At 48.3% G+C, this 22,740-nt stretch overlaps 1 protein-coding gene across 14 annotated transcripts in view; it reads left to right on the top strand.

Moving 5' to 3' along the window:
* The window catches only part of TM6SF1 (transmembrane 6 superfamily member 1), a 66,753-nt gene that overhangs the window by 6,642 nt on the left and 37,371 nt on the right, over nucleotides 1-22,740 (top strand). For 8 of the 14 annotated variants that reach the window (XR_011496954.1, XM_070494357.1, XM_070494394.1 and 5 more), the window contains 7 exons: nucleotides 3,274-3,371; nucleotides 6,839-6,942; nucleotides 8,653-8,735; nucleotides 9,381-9,502; nucleotides 11,547-11,651; nucleotides 13,483-13,575; nucleotides 13,974-14,093. Coding sequence is in view for 13 of the 14 variants with exons in the window: in XM_070494357.1 (XP_070350458.1) it covers nucleotides 3,274-3,371; nucleotides 6,839-6,942; nucleotides 8,653-8,735; nucleotides 9,381-9,502; nucleotides 11,547-11,651; nucleotides 13,483-13,575; nucleotides 13,974-14,093 (725 nt within the window). In the remaining variant the exon portion in view is untranslated. Of the gene's footprint in view, nucleotides 1-3,273; nucleotides 3,372-6,838; nucleotides 6,943-8,652; nucleotides 8,736-9,380; nucleotides 9,503-11,546; nucleotides 11,652-13,482; nucleotides 13,576-13,973; nucleotides 14,094-14,222; nucleotides 22,512-22,740 lie in introns of those variants that run through there. The other 6 variants (XM_014842647.3, XM_044760576.2, XM_070494389.1 and 3 more) reach the window with 5 other exon arrangements.

Below are 22,740 nucleotides of genomic sequence, written 5' to 3'. Positions count from 1 at the left end.
TTCATTGCTGCCCCTCCGAGTCTCAGTCCTTTCTCGACTTCTTGGCTGCGGTCTCCATTTGAACTGGCGACTGAACCAAGGCAAGCAAAATCTCTAACAATTTCCGTGTCTTCACTGTCCATGTGAAAGTTGTGTAGTTCTGCTGTGGTCACTATTTTATCTTCTCGATGCTCAAATGCAGTCTGGCTTTGCCACTTCCTTCTGTCACTTTCCTAGAAAGTCGTTTCAAGTCATTGCCGCTTTCTGCTGGTAACACGGTGGCCTCTGCCTATCTTAGATTGTTGATATTTCTTCCACCACTTTCAGTGCTTCCTCTGAGTCTCGGCTAGTCTTTCGTGGGAGATGTTCTGGATACAGATTAGACAGAGAGGGAGATAGAACGTCCCCATGTCTCACACCTTGTGTGCTCCTCACATTCCATGTTCCAATTGTGTGTGTGTGGTACAGCATTGGCACACGCACTTTCCTTTCACTTTTGTGCACTTCAGCCACTGGACGTCCCTCCGGCTTTAGCTGTGTCATTGGCCGCAGTGCTATTTGTATGGGTTCTCTGCTCCTCCCCCATAACTGAGTGCCTTCTGACCTGGGGGAGGGTCTCATCTTCCAGCACTGTCTCATGTTTCATTTTGCACTGTCTCATCATAGGGTTTTCAAAGTAAAAAAAGTTTAAAAGAAAGAGAAAAAAGGAAAATGCAGCGGTGGCTAACATTGCCTTCTGCTGCACGGTGTGTGGGTCCAAACCACATGTGCTCAGGTCCGGGGTGTCACAATCACCAAAGATGTCCGAGTGTAGATGCCCCTGTGGGTGAGTATACGACACAGTATTGTTCCTGGAGTCGCCATGCTGTGTGTTAGATCCCAGAACTTATTCATCTTATAACTGGAGGTTTCTACCCTTTGACCAACATCTCCCCATTTCCCCCACCCCCCAGGCCCTGGCAACCACCCATCTACTGTTACAATGAGTTCAGCTCTTTTAGCTTCCATATAAACGAGATCATATGGTATTCGTCTTTCTTTGTCTGAATGATTTCCCTTAGCATACTGACCTTGAGGTCCATCCATGTTGTCACAAATGGCAGGATTTCCTTCTTCTTCTTTTTTTGAGGCAGATTAGCCCTGAGCTAACATCTGCTGCCAATACTCCTCTTTTTGCTGAGGAAGACTGGCCCTGAGCTAACATCCATGCCCATCCTCTTCTATTTTATGTGGGAGCCTGCCACAGCAGGGCTTGACAAGCGGTGCGTAGGTCTGCATCTGGGATCTGAACTGGCAAACCCCAGGCCACTGAAGCGGAATGTGGGAACTTAACCGCTGAGCCTCCAGCCAGCCCCCAATTTCCTTCTTTTTTAATGGCTGAATATATATATATATACCACAACCTCTTTATCCATTCATCTGGTGATGGACACTTAGGTTGTTCCCACATCTTGGCTATAAACATTTCTTTTCTTGCTCACAGTCTGCAGGTGCCTGGGCCGCTCTGCTTCAGGCTGTGGGTTGGATTCACTGCTCTCCCATGTGTCTCTTTGTTCTGGGACCAGCAGCTCCCTGGGCGTGCCCTTCTGGTGGCAGATACAGAGCACAGGAAGGGGGAGCGGAAAAAGAGCGAGGCCACTTAAGGCCTTGACTTGGAGCTGGCCACTGTCACTTCCACCCACATTCCACTGGCCACAGGGAGTCATGTGGCTGAGCCTATTGTCAATGGTGTGGGGACTATTCTCTATTTGTGGATTTGGCAAAGGCAGGGAGGGAAAGAAGAATTGTAACTGATTTCTCTCAATTTGCATATAAAACACTCTGAAGCTTAGTGAGATGATGTAACTTGCCTCAGGCTTCACAGCCAGTCAGTGTTCAAGGCCCGTGTCCTTTTCCCCCCACTCCTCTGCCTTTGATCCGGCCCGCCCTTCTTTCCAGACTGGTCTCCCGCTGCTCACTTCCTCCCCGCTCCATGGAGCCCACGCTTAGCTTAGCGGCACTCCCAGCTCCTCAGCGTTGGGCTCCGACACCCGCAGCCCTCTGTCCTCATCTCTGTCCCGGCCTTCAGCAGCCTGCAGTCTCAAGGTCAGACCCTAGGCCGGACTCCGGCCCATGGGAAGGCAGAGACTGTCTTTGTTGTCTCTGACCCAGCATCTGACACTCCTGTTGGTGTCAGCGACTGTTGGTAGGGTGATCATGCTGAATGATCGTGTGCTGAACGCTCCCTTTCCTGGGAGACGTGATGGCTGATCTCCTGATGGCTGGTGGCTATCAGATCTGGGCCAAGGTGTGCGTGGGGGCATGGGGAGACGGTCCGAGGGAACAGGCGCCTGGACCTTCTACTGTTTTGGGGAAAATGTAAACACTGGAGTCCTGGCTGCAGGCTCTGGGCGAGGCCAGCTTCCCTTCTCGGTGAATTCACCTTCCCCACTCTCCTCTCATTTCTCTTGTTCACAGCTTTTCTTATATTTAGCATCAGATTTGTCTACTGTCCAAGACCATCACATAATTTAGTACACTTATTTGTTACAACTTGAAAATGCAGCTTTATTGATAAACTAACATGCACTAAATTTGACCATTCACTGTTTAAAAGATATTATTCCTTAGCTATTTTTTGCCGGTGGTTTTAAGCCCATTTAAGAGGTCCTCACATCCTCAGTAAGATTCTCTGAGATGCTATGGCTTTCCTTCTTTAATATCCAGTTGTACCATCTCCTGTCCTCTTTTTAAAACCACTGGCCTTTCTTCTTAAAGCCGTTGTCGCTTGCCCGTCAGCCACCGTCTGTCTTTAGGATCCCCAGCATTTCTCCAAACACGTTGGAGACACTGTGAGTCGGCCTGCGTGGTAATGGCTGAGATGCATTCTCTTTTCTGAGTCCTTATTCTAAACCTGGGGTCACCTCTGTGCTCCCTTGGCCACTGGTTCCTGGTTTTGTTCCCACCATCCAGGTGGCATGCGGGTGTGGCCCTGGGCAGCCACTTGGAGGGGAGTGAAGGATGGGAGGGGGCGGCCTGCCAGAATCCTCTGGGACAGAGTTAGCGGGTGAGTTTTGCATTCTGTGCCCCCCGGCAGGTGTCCCCTCGGTGAGACCCCTGAGGCAGCGACGGGGCGATGTGTGACACAGGCAGAGGTCCCGCTGTGTGTGCAGGACGTGCATTCTGTGGGTCCCTGTTGACTGTCCACGGCATCTTCTGGGAACTGTTAAAAGCAATGAATTATTGTTGCGATGCTGAGCTCTTCGTCCTCGTCCCCGAGCTGCGGTGTTTCAACTGCTGTTTTCTTTGCTCCAGTGTATGCGGTGTTTGGATTTACCAGCGTGGTGAACCTCATCATAGGACTGGAGCAGGACGGCATCATCGACGGGTTTGTGACACACTACCTGAGAGAGGTACGGGGCGCTTAGCCATGGGGAGCCTCACGCAGAGGGCCAGCCACCCCGGCCGCGTGGCTCAGATGAAATCCTTTCCCGTAGGGTGAGCAGGTGCCATACTTGGTGTTCCCTCCCCTGCCAGAGACACAGGCCGTCTCTTCATGTGCAAAGTGAAGTGGGAGGTTAGGGATAGATGGCAGGAGGCGATTCTCAAAGTTCAGTCTTACAACTCCTCCCTCACCCCTGACCCCCTTCCTTTCTCCTTTACTTGTGTTTAATATAAATGAGGTACTTTAAAAGAATTTTGTATCTGTTATTATTAAACATCACTGTATCTGAAGCTCAAGTCAGTCTTACATGTGTAAAGTACCAAACGCTGAGGCAGTTAATGAAGCCATTTGATTGTGATGACCGCACCCCCATCTCAGCGTGACAGAGCTACCCGGTGCCCTGGAAAGTTCGTCCGATTTTCTTATTTTATGGTGTGATGAATCCAGCCCCAGAGAGGTTAAGTAACTTACTAAAGGTCACAGAGGAAATAAGGAGCAGAGCTGAAAGTGTAGTCTTCGTCTGTGTTTCAAATCATGGGGAGCTTCGTGTGCAAGCTAAGGGAGTTTGGGTTTTATCCCCTATGTGAGGAGATTTTGAGTCAGGGAACAATGCAGGCAGCCCCGGGAAGGATGGCCTTGAAGGGAAGGTCAAGGCCATGAACTGGGACACCAGGGGGTCAGAGGCTTTTGCAGGGCCAGCCAGGGCAGGACGATGGCCCAGATGGAGGCCGGGCACGGGCAGGAGAGAGGAGGGACGCACTTCAGAGAATTTGAGCCGCTGGAAGGAGCTGGACTCCGGGTGAGGCGGGGGTGACGGGAAGAGGAAGGTCCAGGTGATGTCGTGCGTCCTGCTTTTGGAGGAATGCTGGGGCTATGACACCAGAAAGGGACGAGGGGGGACGTCAGTGCCCCGGGCATTTGTCAAAGAAGACTCGGGGGACCTAAGGCCTGCTTCCTCCCTCCGGGAGCGGTCTAAGGTGGCAGGGGGATGGCAGTGTCCCAGGCGTGGTGACGGAGACTCCCGAGGCGTGGAGTGCACAGAGGAAGGACAGACCGGGAGCGGTCAGGGGAGGCCCCACCGAGCGGGTGCCACTGCTGTGGCATTTTTTTAGAGTGGCAATGGCAGGGATGATAAATGTCTTCCAGATAGACTGGGGAGGGGAGGGCATCCCAAGGAGAGGGCACAGCTTGGGCAAAGGACTGGAGATGAGAAATAGCGTGTATCTCCCCACTGCCAACTGGGGTGCAGGTTTGCAAGGATGCTGCTGTGTTCATTGAGGGGCATGTGGGGTTTCGGGCGGTTGGGGACATCCTGGCAGATGTCCCAGCTGGCAGAGCTTGGCAGGCCTCGAGCTCTGAGGAGGGTTCCTGGCGGAGAGATTTGGGGCCGCCTGAGTAAAGTTGGTACCTGCAGGTCTGAGAGGAGAGGAGCTTGCCCAGGAGAAGGGGGAGAGGGGAGAGGGCCGAGGGGAGAACTTCGGAGACCGCGGCAGAAGAAGAGGAGCCTCTGAAGTGACTGTGGGGGCAGCCAAGAGGCGGAGGGGACCCAGAGAGCAGGGGCTACCGCGTGCAGAGGGGCGGGCTTCTGGGACGCCGAGCTGGGGAGAGTGACGAGCCGGGAGGCAGACAGGATGGGAGAAGGGGCCTGGGGGGTGACCGTGGGGAGGTCTGCAGGGCCAGGCGCTGGGGACCGGCTGCCAGATGGAGGCGGTGGGGCCTGGTCCTGCAGGCGGCAAGAAGCTGTGGGCGCTTTCTGAGCAGAAGAGCGACATGTTAAGAGCAGGGCCTGCTGAGTCTGCACGGGGCAGCTGGAGAGTGGGGCGTGGAAGGAGAGGGGAGACGGAGGGAGACTGGGGATGGTCCAGGGGGCACTGAGGGCCTGGACTAGGCCGTGATGCAGAGGGAGGATTGCTGGGGTGATGTGATGGGGATAAAATTGACAGGAGTTGCCAACAGACTGCTTAGAAGAATGAGGAATAAAAAAGACCCCATAGTCTTTGGCCCGGGTCAGCTGAGCAGTGTGGCCGTTAATTTTGAGAGGCCTGATGGGCTCGGCTGGGGGGAGAAGCTGAGGAGTAAAGGAGTGCTGGGGAGTGTGCAGGACCCACGCATGGGCCACCTGGTTAAAGATGCCACTAAGCCACCAGGAGAGGCCAGTACAGGCTCCAAGAGCCAGTGTGTAGTGTGAATGACTAACCCCGTGGTGTGATCCAGTCACAGCCAGAGAGAAGTGTCAGAGGAAAGACGTGGGCCAGGCACGGGCGGACGCACGCCTTTTGTGTCGCTTCTTCCTCTTCTGTGATTTCATTGATCTGATTTGTGGGGAGAGACGTCGGAGCAGGGGAGCACGGAGCTTCAGAGAGCCCCTCTGGGCTGGTCGATTGATGGGCTGGTCGATTTCCCTGATGTGGAAAGGGCTTCAGGCATCTTAGAAGACTTGTGACGCGAGGCAGGAGAGCACGAAGTGGGAGAAAGAAGAAAGGGAAACGAGGCGGAGCCAGAGTGACACTAAAAACCCAAGCAGAGGAAGATTCGCTCTGATCTAACATCTGTGCCAATCTTCCTCTATTTTGTATACGGGACGCCGCCCCAGGGTGGCTGATGAGCAGTCTGTAGGTCTGCGCCCAGGATCCGAACCCTGGGCCACTGAAGTGGAGCATGCCGGACTTGACCACTACGCCACCAGGCCGGCCCCTGGACAGTAATTTCTAGCAGCCACCTGGACAAGGGAAATGTAGTTCATCAGATAGTCTCATGTTCATAAAATTAAAGATTTCTCAGGACAAGTCTGGCTGTTCTTGAGAAGCAGCAGAGCTGTGTAATAGCTGTGTGACCTTAGGAAAGTCTCCTAGCCTCTCGGAGCCTCGATTTCCTCATCTGTAAGATAGAGTCAGTCGCGTCTGTGCCATAGGTTGTGAAGGAGGGGTGGGGTGTGAGGCTCCGAGTGCAGTGCCCGCCCGCCCCTGTGCCGTGGGGGATGGACTGCTTTCCTCCCACTCGGCCCAGGGACCCTCGGCGTCAGCGTGAATTAGGAGGGCCGGCCGGGGGCTCTGGGGAGCTGGGTCTTCTCTGGCCAAAGCCACCACCTTTAGTAGCAGACTGACTCGGCCTCAGTGGGTCTGCCGTGCAGCCGGCGGGCCCAGGACGCCGCCCGCTTTGCACCCCTGTACACACTGTGTAGACCCAGCGCATTAGCGAGCGGCCAGGCGTCCTCTAACTCCTTCCCGCGGGGCGGACTCTGGTTTTGGGAGCTCCAGGGTAGTTATATTTTCACGTTCCTACCAGTTGTTTAATTTTAGAGCGTTCAGACTCGTTTCCTTTTAGCAGTCTACACAGGTTATTTCCGCTGTTTTATTTTACTTGCACCGTCTGGTGTCCTGCGTCGGAGCGTCCGAGTCGTCTGTCAAGCGGTCTTCTTTTTCACGTTCTCCTCAGGGTGAACCGTATCTGAACACTGCGTATGGGCACATGATCTGCTACTGGGACGGCTCTGCGCACTATCTGATGTACCTGGTGATGGTGGCGGCCATCGCGTGGGAGTAAGTCAGCTTGCCCCGTGTGTGTGTGCGTGTGTGTGTGTGCGTGTGTGCGCTTCTGCCGCCTCAGCAGCCCATCAGCGGGTGTGTAAGGCGAACGCGGGTAGAGGCAAATACACCGACAGGTGCACCCGGACAGGAATACGTGCTCGATGGAGACAGGTCAGATGGCTTTATTGTCCTTGCATCACGGCCTTTTGCACACATCCCATTGTGGCTTATCCCCTGCCACAGTGACAGCATGTGCGGACCCCTTAACTTGCTGATTATGTTCAGCAGGTCCTGATTCAGAACTTCCATCTCATTTCAGTTCCAAGCTCTCTTTTTCCCCAGCTCACGCGTAGCCCTGAGGCCTGGGGGCCTGCAGTGTGGCTGGGGGATCCGGTCTATTCTTTTGTTCCTCCTCAGCTCACTCTGCAGCGGGCTGCCCTGGGAACATGTGTGTACATACCTGGAGTTGAAGGAAGAGGGGCAGAGTCTTACCTGACAGTTGCTGTTTCCTGGGGTTCAGTTCCCTCTAGTATGACATGCTAGGTCTGTCTTGCAGGGCACATGTGTGGGATCAGAGGCTCTCCCATAGGAACCTTTGCATTGTCCAAACCCCTGAAGGCAGCAGTGCTCTCTCTGGCTGCATTTGTGTGACTTCCCTGCCCTGGGGGTCCACCCACAGCTTCTTTCTGCCGGGATCCCTGGGACCCAGGAGGCAGCATCCTTTCAGGACGGCTCAAGCCCAGCTGCCTTCTAGGCCTCCCCTTGGCTCCACGTTAGAGAAAGTCATGCATTCTTGCCCCATACGAGGTTGAACTTCAGCTGGACCAACTGCCTGCCCTCTGACCCCCGACCCCCACCCCCCATCACGAACTCAAGGACAGCTCCGGCTACATTTTGGACTTTTCTAGGCACCAGCCTACCTCTTCACGCATGTTCCCAAGGTCATTTTTGGGAATGTGTGGGCCTGCTTGGAGGCTGCCCAGGGGGCTAGAGTTTCTGTGGCTCTGTTAGCATCCAGCTGAGGAAGACGCCTCTTGTCTGTCCTCCGGTCCACCATCCCGGCCATTGTGAAGGGGCCTCCTGGGAGCTGCTGCACTGGGGCTGGGCAGGAAGCACACAGTATTCTCCACTGGTTTCCCTTCAGAGAGTCTCCTTTTGAATTTCCCATAGCCCCCTGTAGTGGTGGGTTCTCGGGGTCATCAGTGGAAAGAACTTTTTGTCAACATCGCCTCTTTAGAAGATGAGGGGTCCATGTCCAGCAGCTCCTGCAGAACATGAGGAATGTGTCACTTACTATCCTCATCTTTGGAGCTTTGGCCAAAGTTCTGTGACGCCAGGGAAAGTCCATTTAACATCCTGTTGCTCATACTTAGAATGATTTAAAATATGGGTCCGATTTCTTTTCTTCTTTGAACCTTCTTTTTCCTTTCACGTCCTGAGTTTCGTACACAATAGTGAAATGTGGGACTCCTGACAGCGACAAGCACGTTGTAGTTTAAAGATCAGTGTAGCAGGCATAATCCTATTCAAGAGGACACGCAGAGGGTCTGGTGCGTCACATATGGAAATGAAGTCTGGTCAGCAGTGTTTGATTTCTTATTCTCGATTCAGTAAGTTTCAATTTATGTGCTTTACTAGTTAGAGTAAAGATAATGTTGTGCACCATCTTTTGCTAACGGTGTTCGAAGACAAGTGCGCTGAGCCGAGATTTCCTCCTTACAGGGAAAGTTACAGAACCATTGGCCTGTATTGGGTCGGGTCTATCATCATGAGCATTGTTGTTTTTGTGCCTGGAAACATTGTAGGTAAGAAACTTCATCTTAAAATGGACTTTCCTTTTCTGAAACGATGGGGATTGTTTTTAAATAGAGGAGCTATTTTGGTTGTGATAGAACCGAGAAATTCCAAGCTTACCCAAAAGCTGTTTTGCAGAATTATTCCTTTTCGCCTCCTTAAGCTCACCTTTTAATAAATGCTTTCGAGCAGTTTTCAGACATGTACTTTGAACAATTAGCCTAATATCAGTGATTCCTGACTTTTAGAAGGATCTAGAGGGGGGTTAAGTATTGTGTTTGTGGCTACATTCCATGTGCAAATATTTCTTACAACTCTTTGTATTATGTTTAACTCTTGACACACTATGGGAACTTGATAAATGCACTTGAAAATTAAGACTCTTAAAAGCTAATGTGAAAAGAGGTTATTTATGCATGTAAGAAGTCAGGATATTATATTAAATACACTTTTAAAATGCTGTAGATAGGACATGCCTGTTAATAAACATGTAATAGTTTTAAATTGACCTTTTTTTCGGTCTCGTTAAAAGTATTGTCTGGTTCATAGCAAAATTTTAGATGACTTGAGATGGGGAGGTATCCGAAATGTTACTTGTGCTTTGATTTACTTTTGGCAAACTTTTGACTTTCTCTTTCTCTCTCTCTTTTAAATAGGGAAGTACGGAACACGCATTTGCCCTGCTTTTTTCTTAAGCATACCATATACTTGTCTTCCCATCTGGGCTGGTTTCAGAATCTATAATCAGCCATCAGAAAATTATAATTATCCCTCCAAGGTGATTTTATTAAGTTAAATGTAACCTGTTCTCAACCTCCCAGGGCTCGCTCACACCCACTGGCTGCTGGACTGAACCGCGCCTTCGTGGACTGGAGCATCTCGGGTGTTAACCAGTGTCCCTGTGTTGATTCTGCAGCCCTGGTTCACACCGTAGTTACCGGGGCTGAGATGGGGTGGTACAGACGGATGATCTGTCTGAATACATCTGCTGTGGTTGGCCAGGCCATCCTTTTTGGAACTTCCCCTGTGCTAGTGGTCCTATTGGCTCTGTCTGTCACACTCTGCGTTATTGTGCTGGTGTGTGGTTTGTCCAGGGCTCTTAATGGCCTGGAGTTTGAGCACTGGGCACCTCTTTCAGAGATGCTTGTGCATTTGCTGCCCCAAGGGGAGGCTGGAGAGATGCTGCTGTTCAAAGCAGCACACAGAGCCTTAGGGTCTGGTTACCAGGAGTCCAGGCACATGGAGACTGGCTACAGGACGTCATCTGGGACATCTCCCTTCCATTCACAGCCAGGGGGGTCAAGGTGAAACGACACCGGCTGGGCAGGTACTCAGTTAAGGCCTTGGTTTCCAAGCTGGTGACATCTGAGTTTCTCCTCCTTTTATAGGTATTAGATCCTTAAGCAAGATCCTTTAAGCAAAACTGCTATGTGAAAATATGAATTACTAGAGATAATCGGAAGATGATTATTCATTTTACAAAGAGATTTACAATAGAATCCATTAAAAGACATTTTAATTTACAAACACTTCATTTGTGAACAGAGACACCTGCTATGTAAATTCAGGTTGGCACAAGGACAACTGGTACTGCCTCACATCCTTCTGAGGAATGAGGTGGTCATTAAAAAAAAGCGAACAGTCACCATAGCCTTGGTCCTCACTGCACTGCTTCTGAAGGGTCCACAACAGTGTATCAGCAGAGTGTCCATGTCATGAGTCACACACAACACAACTGTTTATTATTATTATTATTATTATTTTGAGGAAGATTAGCCCTGAGCTAACATCTACCGCCAATCCTCCTCTTTTTGCTGAGGAAGACTGGCCCTGAGCTAACATCCGTGCCCATCTTCCTCTACTTTATCTGTGGGAGGCCTGCCACAGCAGGGCTTGATAAGTGGTGCATAGGTCCGCACCCGGGATCTGAACCGGCGGACCCTGGGCCGCCGAAGTGGAGTGCATGAACTTAGCTGCTGTGCCACCGGGCTGGCCCCTATTATTATTTTTTTTAAATGTTAAAACACAGTGAGGGCCAAGGAGAAATGGACATTATCATAGAGTGCTGATAGGAACATAAATTCAGAACCGCTTTGCAGACAGCGCAATCTGGCAGTGATAGCAACCTCGACAAGTTTAACCCTTTAACCTAGAAATCCCACTTCTAGGGCCTTATCCTAAGAAAGCCATCAGAGAGATGCTGTCAAAGATTTATGTACAAAGTTGCTCATCATCATATTAAATGTATCACTGAAAATTCCTAAATGTCCAACAATGGGAGAATAGCTAAAATATGGTGCTTCCATAGGATATTGTTTTAGAAGAATTTTTAATAATGTGGGACACTGCTTATAATATAGGTAGATGTTGAGTGTCAAAAGAACAAATACAGAATCGTTTATACATTAAGTCCTAACTTTGTGAAAAATAAATGTAGATTTTATATATATATATATATATAGTTATATATATCCAGGAAAATATAGCAACGATTAATAGTAGTGTGATGGGTGTATGGTTTATTTTTAAAATGAGTGTATCTTACATTTATAATCACAAAGATTTTGCTATTTCAAAAAAAAACATGGACTCATAGAGCTAGGAGGGCCCTTCCAGATCACCTGGCCCGGTGCCCTCCTTCCCCGGGTAAGGAAGCTGAGGCTTGAGGGGAAAACGGTTTTGCTAAGGTTACGTGGTGGTGACGGGACGCCTGTGACTGCAGAGTTCTCTCGTCGCCCGTCATCACGGCGTTTAGTTTCGGTAGATCTCAGGTTCTTCTTCGGCACCCCGGGCCTGCTCATGGGTTCCAAACTCTGTTCTAGGTCGTGCAAGAAGTCCAGGCGAAGGACCTGCTGAGAAGACCGTTTGATTTAATGTTGGTCCTGGGTCTTCTCCTGGCCACTGGCTTTTGCCTGTTTAGAGGCTTGGTAAGCATAACAGATCAAAATAACAAAATAATACATCTCTCTCTCTCTCAATCAGACTTCTTAGCACACTAACAAAGTACCCCTGCTGTGAGAGCCTGGAGGCCTCGACCTGCTTCCTGCCTCACTCCTACCCCGTGCCCCTCCCAAAGGGGCGGTCCAGTCTGGGCCGTTCATACCACCGCCTGCAGGGGCTTAGGTCAAGCTGTGCCCAGAAGTGTCTTCCTTCCCGTTTCAGGGCAGCTGAAAAATTAGCCATTAGAGTCTCATTCTTTGGGTTCCTTTGATGTTTCTGATTTAAATTTAAATATCTTTGGTAAAGGTGATAACTTGAGTCCAGTGAAACTGTGGCTCAGGGCATCCTTGTGCTCTCAGGAGTAGGGGAACGGGGCTGAGGAAGGGGTATCAGAGTATGGAGTTAGCATCCTGGCCATTTACTAGCTGCGGGGCCTTGGAAAAATTGCTTCACCTCTTTGACCCTCAGTTTCTTCCTCTGTAGAATAGTGGTACTTACCTAATAGTATTGTTTTGAAGATTACATAAGATGAACATTAAACACTTGTACAGCTCCTTATACATAGTAAGTGCTCAATAAATGACTGATGTGACTATTTTTATCGATCAATGATGCTTCACAGTGCCCCAGTTTCGTGATTTATTCTTAGTAGACATAAATTTGAGCAGCCAAAATTATATGGTGGCTTACCTTCAGCTTCAGTGTCAGTTACTAACTGTTCTGAGCCTGCTGGGCAGCAGAGTGTAAGCTGATGGAGCTGACCCCTTAACTGTAAGAGGCCCGCGCGGCGGGCTGGGTTGGCGGTAAAAAGCTGTGGCAAGAGTTGTCTCTGTCTGTAGATCGTCAGAAACTTCTGGAGGAGGGTCGGCTAGTAGGCTGAGTGGCACAGGGAAGGGAAGTAAAGGAGGAAGTGGGGCCGCAGGCTCTGCTCAGACCACAGAGCGGGGAAACTGTTCTGTGGTTAGTTTACTCTAATTCCCAAAGTTGAAAGAACAACAGTGAGCCCCAGCTGTGCTCTTGCATTATCGCCATGGCCACTCCCCCATGCACACGAGGGAAATGTGGGGTGTGCACACCTGGTGGGTGGGGCTTTTAGCTTCGGGCCCATTTTTACCAACTCTGCCACTGGTCTGTGTCCGCCTACGTTATCTGGATGGGGCGACATTTATGGCCAAGGACAGGAGGAGTGATGCCTGAGGGAGGTGACTCAGAGGGGACCCAGTGATGGGCCAAAGACGCACTTTGTCTCTCTGTGGCCTGGAGTCTAGTTTGCCGTGACTCAGTCTGCTCTGCTCTCTTTCAAAGTGACATGGGAGGTGGCTTCAAGAAAGAGGACTCTGCTTTCACATCCTCCTCCTCCACGACCCCCACAGGCTGTATTCTCTGTGAGGCCCTGGAGAGAGGAGGATGCTATTTTTGAATCTTGCGAGGCATACTGAGATGAATTTGGTACAGAAATGTGCTTTTCCTCCTGCAGGGGATAGTTGGCTAGTTACTCCCAGGGAAAGTGAGACTGGTCGTCTAAAGCCGGCTGCGCGTGGTCTAGCGGAACCCAGAGACAAACTGGGTCCTTGAAAGGTTCCCAAGGATAGAGCATTTGTCTCCGTTTCTGGCTCCACGATTAATCTCTGCTTCGTCTCCTTTGAGTAAACCTGCAGAATCTTTCTTCCTCCCCTTTTACTGATGAGCCTCTCCAGTACAGAGTTTTGGTTAAACAGCAGAGCAGCTTGTGACTGAACCTGGCACTTTTAGCCTTATCAGCAAACCTAAGAACTAGATGTGACTGTACCTTTACAATGAATTCGTTTTTGTTCTCAGATTGCTTTGGATTGTCCAGCTGAGCTCTGCCGACTTTATACACAGTTTCAGGAGCCCTACCTGAAGGATCCTGCGGCTTATCCTAAAATCCAGGTCAAGTAGTTATGAAGCCTAAGATTTTTCTAAAATTAATTTTCTCTCTTTAAGAATGTGAAAATGTGAGGGGCCGGCCCCATGGCCTAGTGGTTAAGTTTGGCATGCTCTGCTTTGGTGGCCCGGGTTGGGTTCCTAGGCGTGGACCTACTCTACTCATCAGGGGCCACGATGTGGTGGCCACCCCCACACACAAAATAGAGGAAGATTGGCATGGATGTTAGCTCAAGGCGAATCTTCCTCAGGAAAAAAAAAAAAAAAAGAAAGAGAAAATGTGTTCCTATGTAGGAAATAGGAATTAACATTTTTAAAGATGAAAATGTAAAATTTCCTGTGCTTTTTGTCAGGCCAGGTTAACTGTTAATTTGCTGACGATGTCATTTCTCTGTTCATCACAGATGCTGGCGTATCTGTTCTATTCTGTCCCTTACTTTGTGATTGCACTTTATGGCTTAGTGGTCCCCGGCTGCTCCTGGATGCCCGACATAACACTGATTCACGCTGGAGGCCTAGCTCAGGTACTAAGCACGTGCTCCGTGGAGAAAGGTTTCGGGTAGGGGGGTGGTTTGGCTGTCATTGCTGAGTTTCTGAAAAACATCTCTGCATCGTGTGTTAGGGCAGGCGTGTTGTCTCCTTTTGTTTTACAGTTCTTTAGAAGACACTTCTGCGTAGACATTTTATTTAAATCTCACAGTAGCTGTCTGGTAGGTGTGCCGTCCACTTACAGAGATGAGGGAACTGAGGCCCAGGGAGGCTAAAGGATTTGTCCAAGGTCACATGCCCGGCAGACCAAGTGGCATGGCTGTTTTACAGTACTATTTCCCAGTCTCTGATCACTATGGCTTATACTAAAACAGAATTGAGGGCTGTTGTCTTGAAGATTTCAGAATTCCACTATACTGTGCCATACAGAACCAGAGAGACTGGTTTTGGCACAGGTCTCCTGGGAAGCAGGGCTTGCATCCCACCCCCGCCCTGCTGCTGGGTGGACGCTTCCTCCCGAGCTGGAGGTGGTGTCACCTGTGGAACCGTATTATCGTGCAAAGTCCATTTTTTACAAGATAACATCTTGCAAAACAAATCAATCTTATGAACAAGGAAGAAAATTATTAAGTAATTTTATGGGTTTTTCTTCTTACTGTAAATAAAACAAATGAACTGATCTTTAAAATCATTATCTTCATCTTGCTCTTTTCAAGCAGGCGTAATGTGAGGTTCGCCCAGAAGCTCTAGGCATATGCGGTTGATTGTACTCATGCTATAGTGACTGTGACGGGAAAAGACACTGGAATTTACAGGGTTGAAAAACAGTGACAGCATTTCGGGTTAATACATTGGGCTAATCCTTCCAGTGTGAGGTACTTCGTTAATTAGAGATTTAGAATATTACTATCAAAACAGTTGATGCAGCGTCCTGGAAGTAATGGCTCCTGTCCTTTCCTTGAAGGGCTTAAGAGGGAATAGAACTAACACTTACCTTCTTTGCAGACCTAAGGCCCTGGTTTTGGGTCCTTATTTCCATGACTTTCAATATCAGCTATAAGCTGATGACTTCCAGTTTTCTATCTTTAGCCTGAACTGTTCCGACTCCTAAATTTAATTCTAAACGCAGTCTTTCCACTTGGATGTCTCACTAGCATCTCAGATTTAATATCTAAAATAGGACTCTGGTCCTCCCCACTTCTCTTCCATTTTCCCTCATCTCTGTAAATAGCCCTTCTTGCACCCAGCTCAAGTCAAAAACTTGGAGTAATTCTTTCCACTTCTCATTCCCTCGCCCTCCGCACCTGGCCCATTACTATGTCCAGTTAGTTCTGTCTCCAGAGTAATTCTCAAATCTGCCCATTTCTTTCGAGCTTGACTGCCACTACGCTAGTCTGAGCTCCCATTCCCTTGCTACATGGGAGGCAAGCCCTGCTGTGTTTTACTCACCTATCTGTGAAGGACAGGCTCTGTGCTCTGCTGGAGTAGCAAATACTCAGTGGCTTCATGCAATGAAGTTTCATTTCTTGCTTGTGCAAAGATCATGTGGGATATTCTCAAGAGCCAGGCCTGGAACCAGCCCGGCTGCAAGGGAGGCTGATGAACATGGTCTTCCCAGGTGCCACAGGAGAAACAGCGGATGAACACATAGCATTGTCTCTGCGAGTTTTTTAAAAGCCCTACTTAAGAAAGCTGAGGTGGGGGGCTGGCCCAGTGGTGCAGCAGTTAAGAGTGCACGTTCTGCTTTGGCGGCCCGGGATTTGCCAGTTTGGATCCCGGGTGCAGACATGGCACTGCTTGACAAGCCATGCTGTGGTAGGCGTCCCACATATAAAGTAGAGGAAGATGGGCATGGATGTTAGCTCAGGGCCAGTCTTCCTCAGCAAAAAGAGGAGGATTGACAGCAGATGTTAGCTCAGGGCTAATCTTCATCAAGGGAAAAAAAAAAAGCTGAGGCTCAGAGCAGCTTGTTAATTGCCTAAGGTCACAAAGCTAAAAGACAGAACAGGGATATGCAATGCTGTCTGACCCCAAAGCCCATATTCCCGTCCACTGTTAGCCCTCTCCCACCCAAACCATCAGCTATAGTGGAGAGGCCCTTGGCACAAAGAAAGGCTTCGGACGCGGCACGGGGAGCTGGAGAACCCTGAGGGTGGGGGAGGCAGTGACGCTGAGCTGGGTCTGTGGGCTGAGGGGGCTTATCAGATGGAGGAAGCGTTTCAGTGTTGGGGCGAGCAGCGGGTCAGAGGGTATGCAGCGAGCCTCGGCTTGTGTTTTCTTTGCCTGGTTCCCCTGCCGTATTCTCCTGTCTCCCAGGAGAGGGTTTCCCACTCACCCCACTCTTCCCGGTCCCTCTTGAGTGGGTTCGACTGCCCAGAGTTCGACAGCTGCTCGTTAGCTGTGTGCTGTGCCTGCAGTCCGCCCTCCTCTGCATGCCGCGTGCCTTGGTCTGCCCTGCTTCCGGGCCCGATGCAGGGACACTGAGTGTCATCAGCTAGGAGGCTGGCAAGAGTGAGGCCAGGTGCTGGGCCCGGCTGAGTCTCAGGAGACAACTGGAGAACTAGACAGGGAAACTGAGGCAAAGGCCTGGTCGTGCGGACAGGGTCAGAGTCAGGAGGCTTGGGAAGGTCGTGGCTGGAGGGTAAACAGGCGCTTGAAACGGTAGCAGGAAGACTAACCCCAGACTGTACCTGCTGGTGGGGCTAAGCTTGTGGACGGCACTGTGACTCCGGCCAGGCGGTTCTGGGAGGGCAGTGTGGACAGTGGAGCATCGCAGCAGCCGTGGCAGCTCCAGCCAGACCCCAGGCCTTGCAGGAATCCTTGCGCTCACCCATCGCTGCCCAATTTGACAAGGAAGCCTGAGCCTAAGGACTAGGTCCTGTAAATGTCAGAAGGATGTTTCTCCCAACCCAGCAGAAGAATGGTACAATCCGAGTGTTACGGGACTGGCATTCCCACAGTTCTTGGCTGGGCCTGAGGACCTACCTATCAGAGCGTTTAGACTGAGGAGGTTACAAGTCACACGGCAGCAAACCACACATGAGGAGGATGCCGAGTTCGAGTGATGTGATGTTTCCTCCTTGGCGAGGGCTTGCTCATGAGAGGGATTCTCATCTTGGAGGGTATCTGACCCACCACCACAGAATCCATAGCCTTGCCAGCACCCTCGCTTGTCAAAACTGCCAGTCCTAATCTAGGAGCTTTAGGCATTCATGATCCCACTAACGTTATCAAACTTGTGTTTATTGAAAGACCTAGGGAACCCCCAAGAGTCGATGTGATTTAATAGCAAAAAAAAATATTTAAGAAAGTCCTAGATCAGTACCGTCAATGGAAAACATGTTAAATGGTTATTAGGTCTTGATTTCAGACCATGTAGGAGTCTGCCAAATCTGCTGCCTTCAGAAATCAAAGATCAATCAGAAAGTAAAATAAAATAAAATAAAACCAGGACCCATTTTACACCAGAGTTCCATCGGGGACTTAACTCATCACCCAGTGTCTTTTCATATAGAATCCTCATCACAGGATTAAAGTTGGGAGTCCAGGCTGAAAAGTATTACAGGCTGCCGAGGTCCACTTACTGGCATTTCCTATCAATTGAAGAATTTTTCTCTGCTAACATATCATTGAAAATTGAAAGAACACAAGCAGAGCCAGTACAGTCAATAGTGGGTGTAGAGCGTGGGCTCTGGAGGCAGCCTGGCTCACATGTCAGCTGTCAGTGCGCAGCTCAGGGACCCTGTCACTCCCTCTCTGCCCCTCAGTTTCCTCTTCTGCACAGAAAGGATGATCACAGTACGTTTCTCACAGAGCTGCTGTGAGGCTTAAATGAGGCAATGTATGCAAAGGGCTTCGGCCAGTGCCTGGCAGGTAATAAGCTGTGGACCTCTTTCTTGCTGTTATTATTGTTGTTGTTGTTGTTGGCAGAAGATTCTCAATAAGAGCCTGGAGAAATGCCTTCTGTTGCTCAAAAGATTCATTAATTAATCTGTAGCTACGTGTATTGTACATAATTACCTAAAAATCAGGGAACCGGGGAGAAAGCTCTGGGACAGATGCAGTGGGTTTGGCGCGGAGCAGCTCCACTTCGGTCCAGCCAGGCCCCGTCCCGTCCACTGGCCATGAGGTGCACGTACTTCCTCACAAAGGGCCTGGAGGGGGATCTGTGGACAATCTGGTTGTGAAGAGTTGACTCTACCGGAGGCGAATTTAGTACATTTTTCCCCTTATCGAAAACTTTAAAGAATATTTGAAGGTCGAGGTTTAGGAAGAACGCGGATAATTGGGATACTAACGCAAATCTGTTTAATTATTCGTTTCTGGTGTGCCTCACCACTGACCACCTTTATTTAATGTGGAAACTGAACTTTGGGGCTAATGTCTTCACATGCTTAGCATCCTCTGCTGGAGACAGACAGTCTTGAAATTGTCAAAAGGTCGGCAAGAGGATATAGGACAAAGAGCCCGGTTTTCAGCAGAGTCGAGTGCCAGAGCGGGAACAGGCACACAGCTGGGTTTTGTGTCTGTCTGTGGAAGAGCCCCAGCTGCTTGGCTCTGTGTGAAGCGCTTCACACAGATCAACCCGCTGCGCCTGCGTGACAACCCTGTGAGGCAGGCTCCGTTACTAGCAGGCTTTCACAAGGAGGGAGCCAGAGGGCACACGCTTAATGCACGGTTGCACTGCTGGTTTGTGGTGGAGCTGGGATGGGAAGCTGTCTGTGTGGTGCCAGATTCAGTGTTCTTAACCTCAGGAGACCCTAAGAAATGATAACACGGCTCTGGATTAGCTACTCACACTATGGGCCAAACAGCCTGGCCACTGCCCACAATGTCATTAGTTTCTGCCTAAAGTATTTACGTGGACACATAACACTCTCTCAGTTCTCCTTTCTGGGGCCAGGACTGATTTTCAGTCATCCTTTCCAGGTTGTCTGTCTAAATATAAGAAAACAGAGCTATTACAGTTTAACCTTTCTTTGTCTTTATTGCCTCATTTTCCATCCCAATCATCCATTCGGGAAAAAAAGAATCTCTCTTAATTAAATTTCTTTAAGGTGAAAAAGATTTAGAGTGAAGTAGAGGAAAAATTATTAGGGGTTCAATGTCACGTCACTGAACTTTGGAGAAATTTCTGGGATCCATAACTTGTAGCTATAATCCTGGGCCACACGTCCGTCAGCAGCCGCCCGAGCCGGCACCGTGCTCAGGCTGAGCTCTCTGGGTCTGACCGGGACCCGTGTGCCGGTGGGACAGTGCCCAGCAGACGGTGCGGCCCTCAGCTCTGTGCTTGGGAAGTAGACCTCCGCAGGCGGCACTGGGGTTTTCCTGAAACTTCAGACCCCTGGAAAGTGGACAGCATGTGCGCTGCAAGCTGTGGCTGGGTGCTCACAGCTGGAGGGGTGGCCAATGTGAAGACACCCATCAGAACTGCAAGCAGGATCGAAACCACAAAAGATGGCTCAGGCTTCTTCTCTTACGTAGGCCTCCTTCGATTAGAAATATAAATCTTTGCCCCTTGTCAAGTAATTCTGAAGAAAAAGTCCTACTAAAATAGGTATATAAGTAGAGAAATGCTTTGTAGAACCATTTCGTATTTTGACAGTCACAAGCCCATTCTTGTCGGACATTTATTGAGCTCTAACAATGTGATACGTGCCACACAAAACATCAGACGCGGCACCTGCCCGGGGGGCTCACAATCTAATCTAAGGACGTGACGGCTTTGTCATGCTGCCATGAGTTTGCTGTTTTGAAAGTGAGGTATTAACTGCGCTGGCTGGCGCAGGAAAGCCCACGGAATCACGGACTTTTGATGCAGGTTTCCCTGGGTAAGCAGGCAGGATCGCTGATATTACTTATTCTCTCAAAGTACGGGTGGCATTTCCCTAAATTTGGTGATTTTTGTGATGTGTACAAGTGTCCATAAAGATAGAGACACCAAACTTACATTTCTGAAAACCAGGGTTCAAATCTGGCCTCTAGTCCGGAAGAAAAAGAATGGTTATATTGTTCAGAAAAACACCGTTATTCAAAACAGGCCCTGGGGAAACAGTGACGGGGCTCCCGTTCCTGTTCCTAGACTGCCCCAGGAGCAGCCCCTCAGGGCAGCCTCTCAAACGCCCTTTCCTCTCAGGGCCTTTTGTCTTCACAGCCCAGAGAGGACAAGCTTAGAGTGGGCTGCCTGCGTCCAGGCGTCCGCGGGGGAGGTGTGTCTGAGGGCAGAGCGCTCGCAGGGCCTGAGGATCACAGTGCAGAGGCAGCCGGACGGTCACCTGCTGCTCCTGGCGACACGCCCCAGTGTTTAATGTCTGTCTCCAGAGAGCAGCACCGCTGTACTGGAGGCACCCAGAGTGGATCAGTAATTTCTCCAAACGTGGCACACGCAGGCACACGCTGCTCAGAAAGGTGCCCTTCTCCCGTCAGGTGAAGTCTAGTGCTGAGAACACTTTTACCCGTTAGCCCCTTAGCAGAATAAACTGATTTCATGTGGATGAAATCTAACTCGTATGTATTGAAAGCAAATTATTTACAGTTTCTCATTCTTGTTCCTTCTGCACCTTCTTTAGACTGTACTCTCTTTGTCTCTTCACTTTGATCCTGATGAACTAATAATTCACCACTTCCACCTTTAGACTCCCAGTCCTTCATTCGTGTATATCTTGAGCTTCTGTAAGATATGAAAATGCAGACTCCAGGGTTGCATTTTGTAATGACAGAAGGATCCCAAGGAAATCTCACTGAAGCCTTTTCCAATAGTTTTCCCCTGTGTTTATGAGAAGCATCAAAAGAGACCAACTGGCACATTCTAAATGCATGTTCTGAACAAGGACACGTTTATAAGTATAAATGGGAAGCGCCTGCTTTTCCGTTTTGTAAACTCAGATTATGCTGACAAGCTGTACTCTAAATAAATTATAATTTTACTTGAAAAGGTTGCCTGCATGTACATTTGACATTTTAGAAAGAGCAACCACCCCCACCCAAGTTGGTAACAACCTTATCTTACAAAACAACCCTTAGTATTTTTTAAGTTGCATAAAAAAAATACATGAATAAATAAACAAAAAGTACATAATGAAGGGGTTCAAGCTCCAGCTCCAAGGAGTTTTAAGCGAAAGACCGATAAATGAAGTTGAGGTCCTCAGCGCTTTTCTTTAAATAGTATGCTAAAAATACTTTAGCTTTCTAAATTCTGTACTTTCTTCACTTTTACTGGAACACATTTTGGGAGCTCCAACTGAGTCCCTATATAGGATTTCCAGAATGCGCATCAGAAAACAACTGAGATTTTATTCAGGTTTTTCTGTTCAATTGAGTCACTAATGTTTGGTTATGGGGCACTGGATGGGTTAGAAAACAGCTGGCACGATACAGCCACACTCAACAAGGTATACTTTGAACAGCTGTGTGTCTTAGACTGGCCCTAACTTCAGTGAAATGCTGAAGACTTGCATTGTTTGAAAGTACTGATTTTGAGGGCACAGGAATGTGATCTGAATGAATCATTTAGAACTCATCGTTCATCCAAATGAACAGAGAATTCACGCTTACCCCCCTTTTTCAATGCAACAGGCTCAGTTTTCTCACATCGGTGCCTCTCTTCATGCTAGAACTGCTTATGTCTACAGAGTCCCCGAAGAAGCGAAAATCCTTTTTTTAGCATTAAACATAGCATATGGAGTTCTTCCTCAGCTCTTGGCCTATCGCTGTATCTACAAACCAGAGTTCTTCATAAAAACAAAGGCAGATGAAAAAGTTGAATAAAAACATTATTTCATGTTCCTTTCTCTCGAGATTACTGACTTTTGTTATCCTGGTACTTCACTCCCTTCCTGTACAGGAACACCTAAGAATATATAAATTCTTGCTCTGCACTGTATGTGTGAGCTCTCATATGGTATTGTGTGGGTAAATTTTCTTTATTTGAAGGAAAATTTGAAGTTGTTGAGAAACAATTTGTTTAAAGAAATATATTCAAAATTAAATGTAAATAAACTTGACCATCTATCTCAATATTCTCTTTGTACATATTAAATATAAGTGTGAAAAATCATAGTTTAGCTCCTATGACAGTGAGCATGAAAATGAAACTATTCAAAAGTGAATATGGTCTATGCATATTAAAAAATTCAAAATAGCAATTACAGATTAGAGAAATATTTTTTGCATATAAGATGTATATGCTTCATTATCAACCTCACTATAAAGAGCAAATCATCAGTATATTTTAAAATGTTGTTTGAAAAATGTTTTCCCAAGGAAAGTATATTATTTACTGCTGTTTTAAAAATTGCTCTTACTAAAATTTTTTTGTGTCTAAATAGATAAGGAGGGATCGATAGCTTTATTACCTTTAATGAATACTTGTTTTATTGGTGACTGGAAATATTTCTATTGTATTTCTGTGTACATTTTTAATAAAATTATTTTTGGCCTTTTATGAAGATAAATCTGATTAAATTTAAAACATTATATATGTTTTTTTTTTCCCAGAAAAAGTTTTGTAGTCATTAGGCTTTTTATTTTAAAAATCTGTCAGTTACATGTTCCAATTCAAAATGTCATCTACGTTCTCCTTATGTTTTAGTGTAAACAATGAAGAGGCCCTTTGATGAATTAATTAAATTTCATTAATTTTAAATTAAACCAAAATACTTACAATTAAAAGTACCTTTCAAG

The sequence above is a fragment of the Equus asinus genome, chromosome 2 (assembly GCF_041296235.1).
Source record: "Equus asinus isolate D_3611 breed Donkey chromosome 2, EquAss-T2T_v2, whole genome shotgun sequence".
In the NCBI taxonomy this organism is placed as follows: Eukaryota; Metazoa; Chordata; class Mammalia; order Perissodactyla; family Equidae; genus Equus; species Equus asinus.
This window is presented reverse-complemented; position numbering and strand designations above follow the sequence as displayed.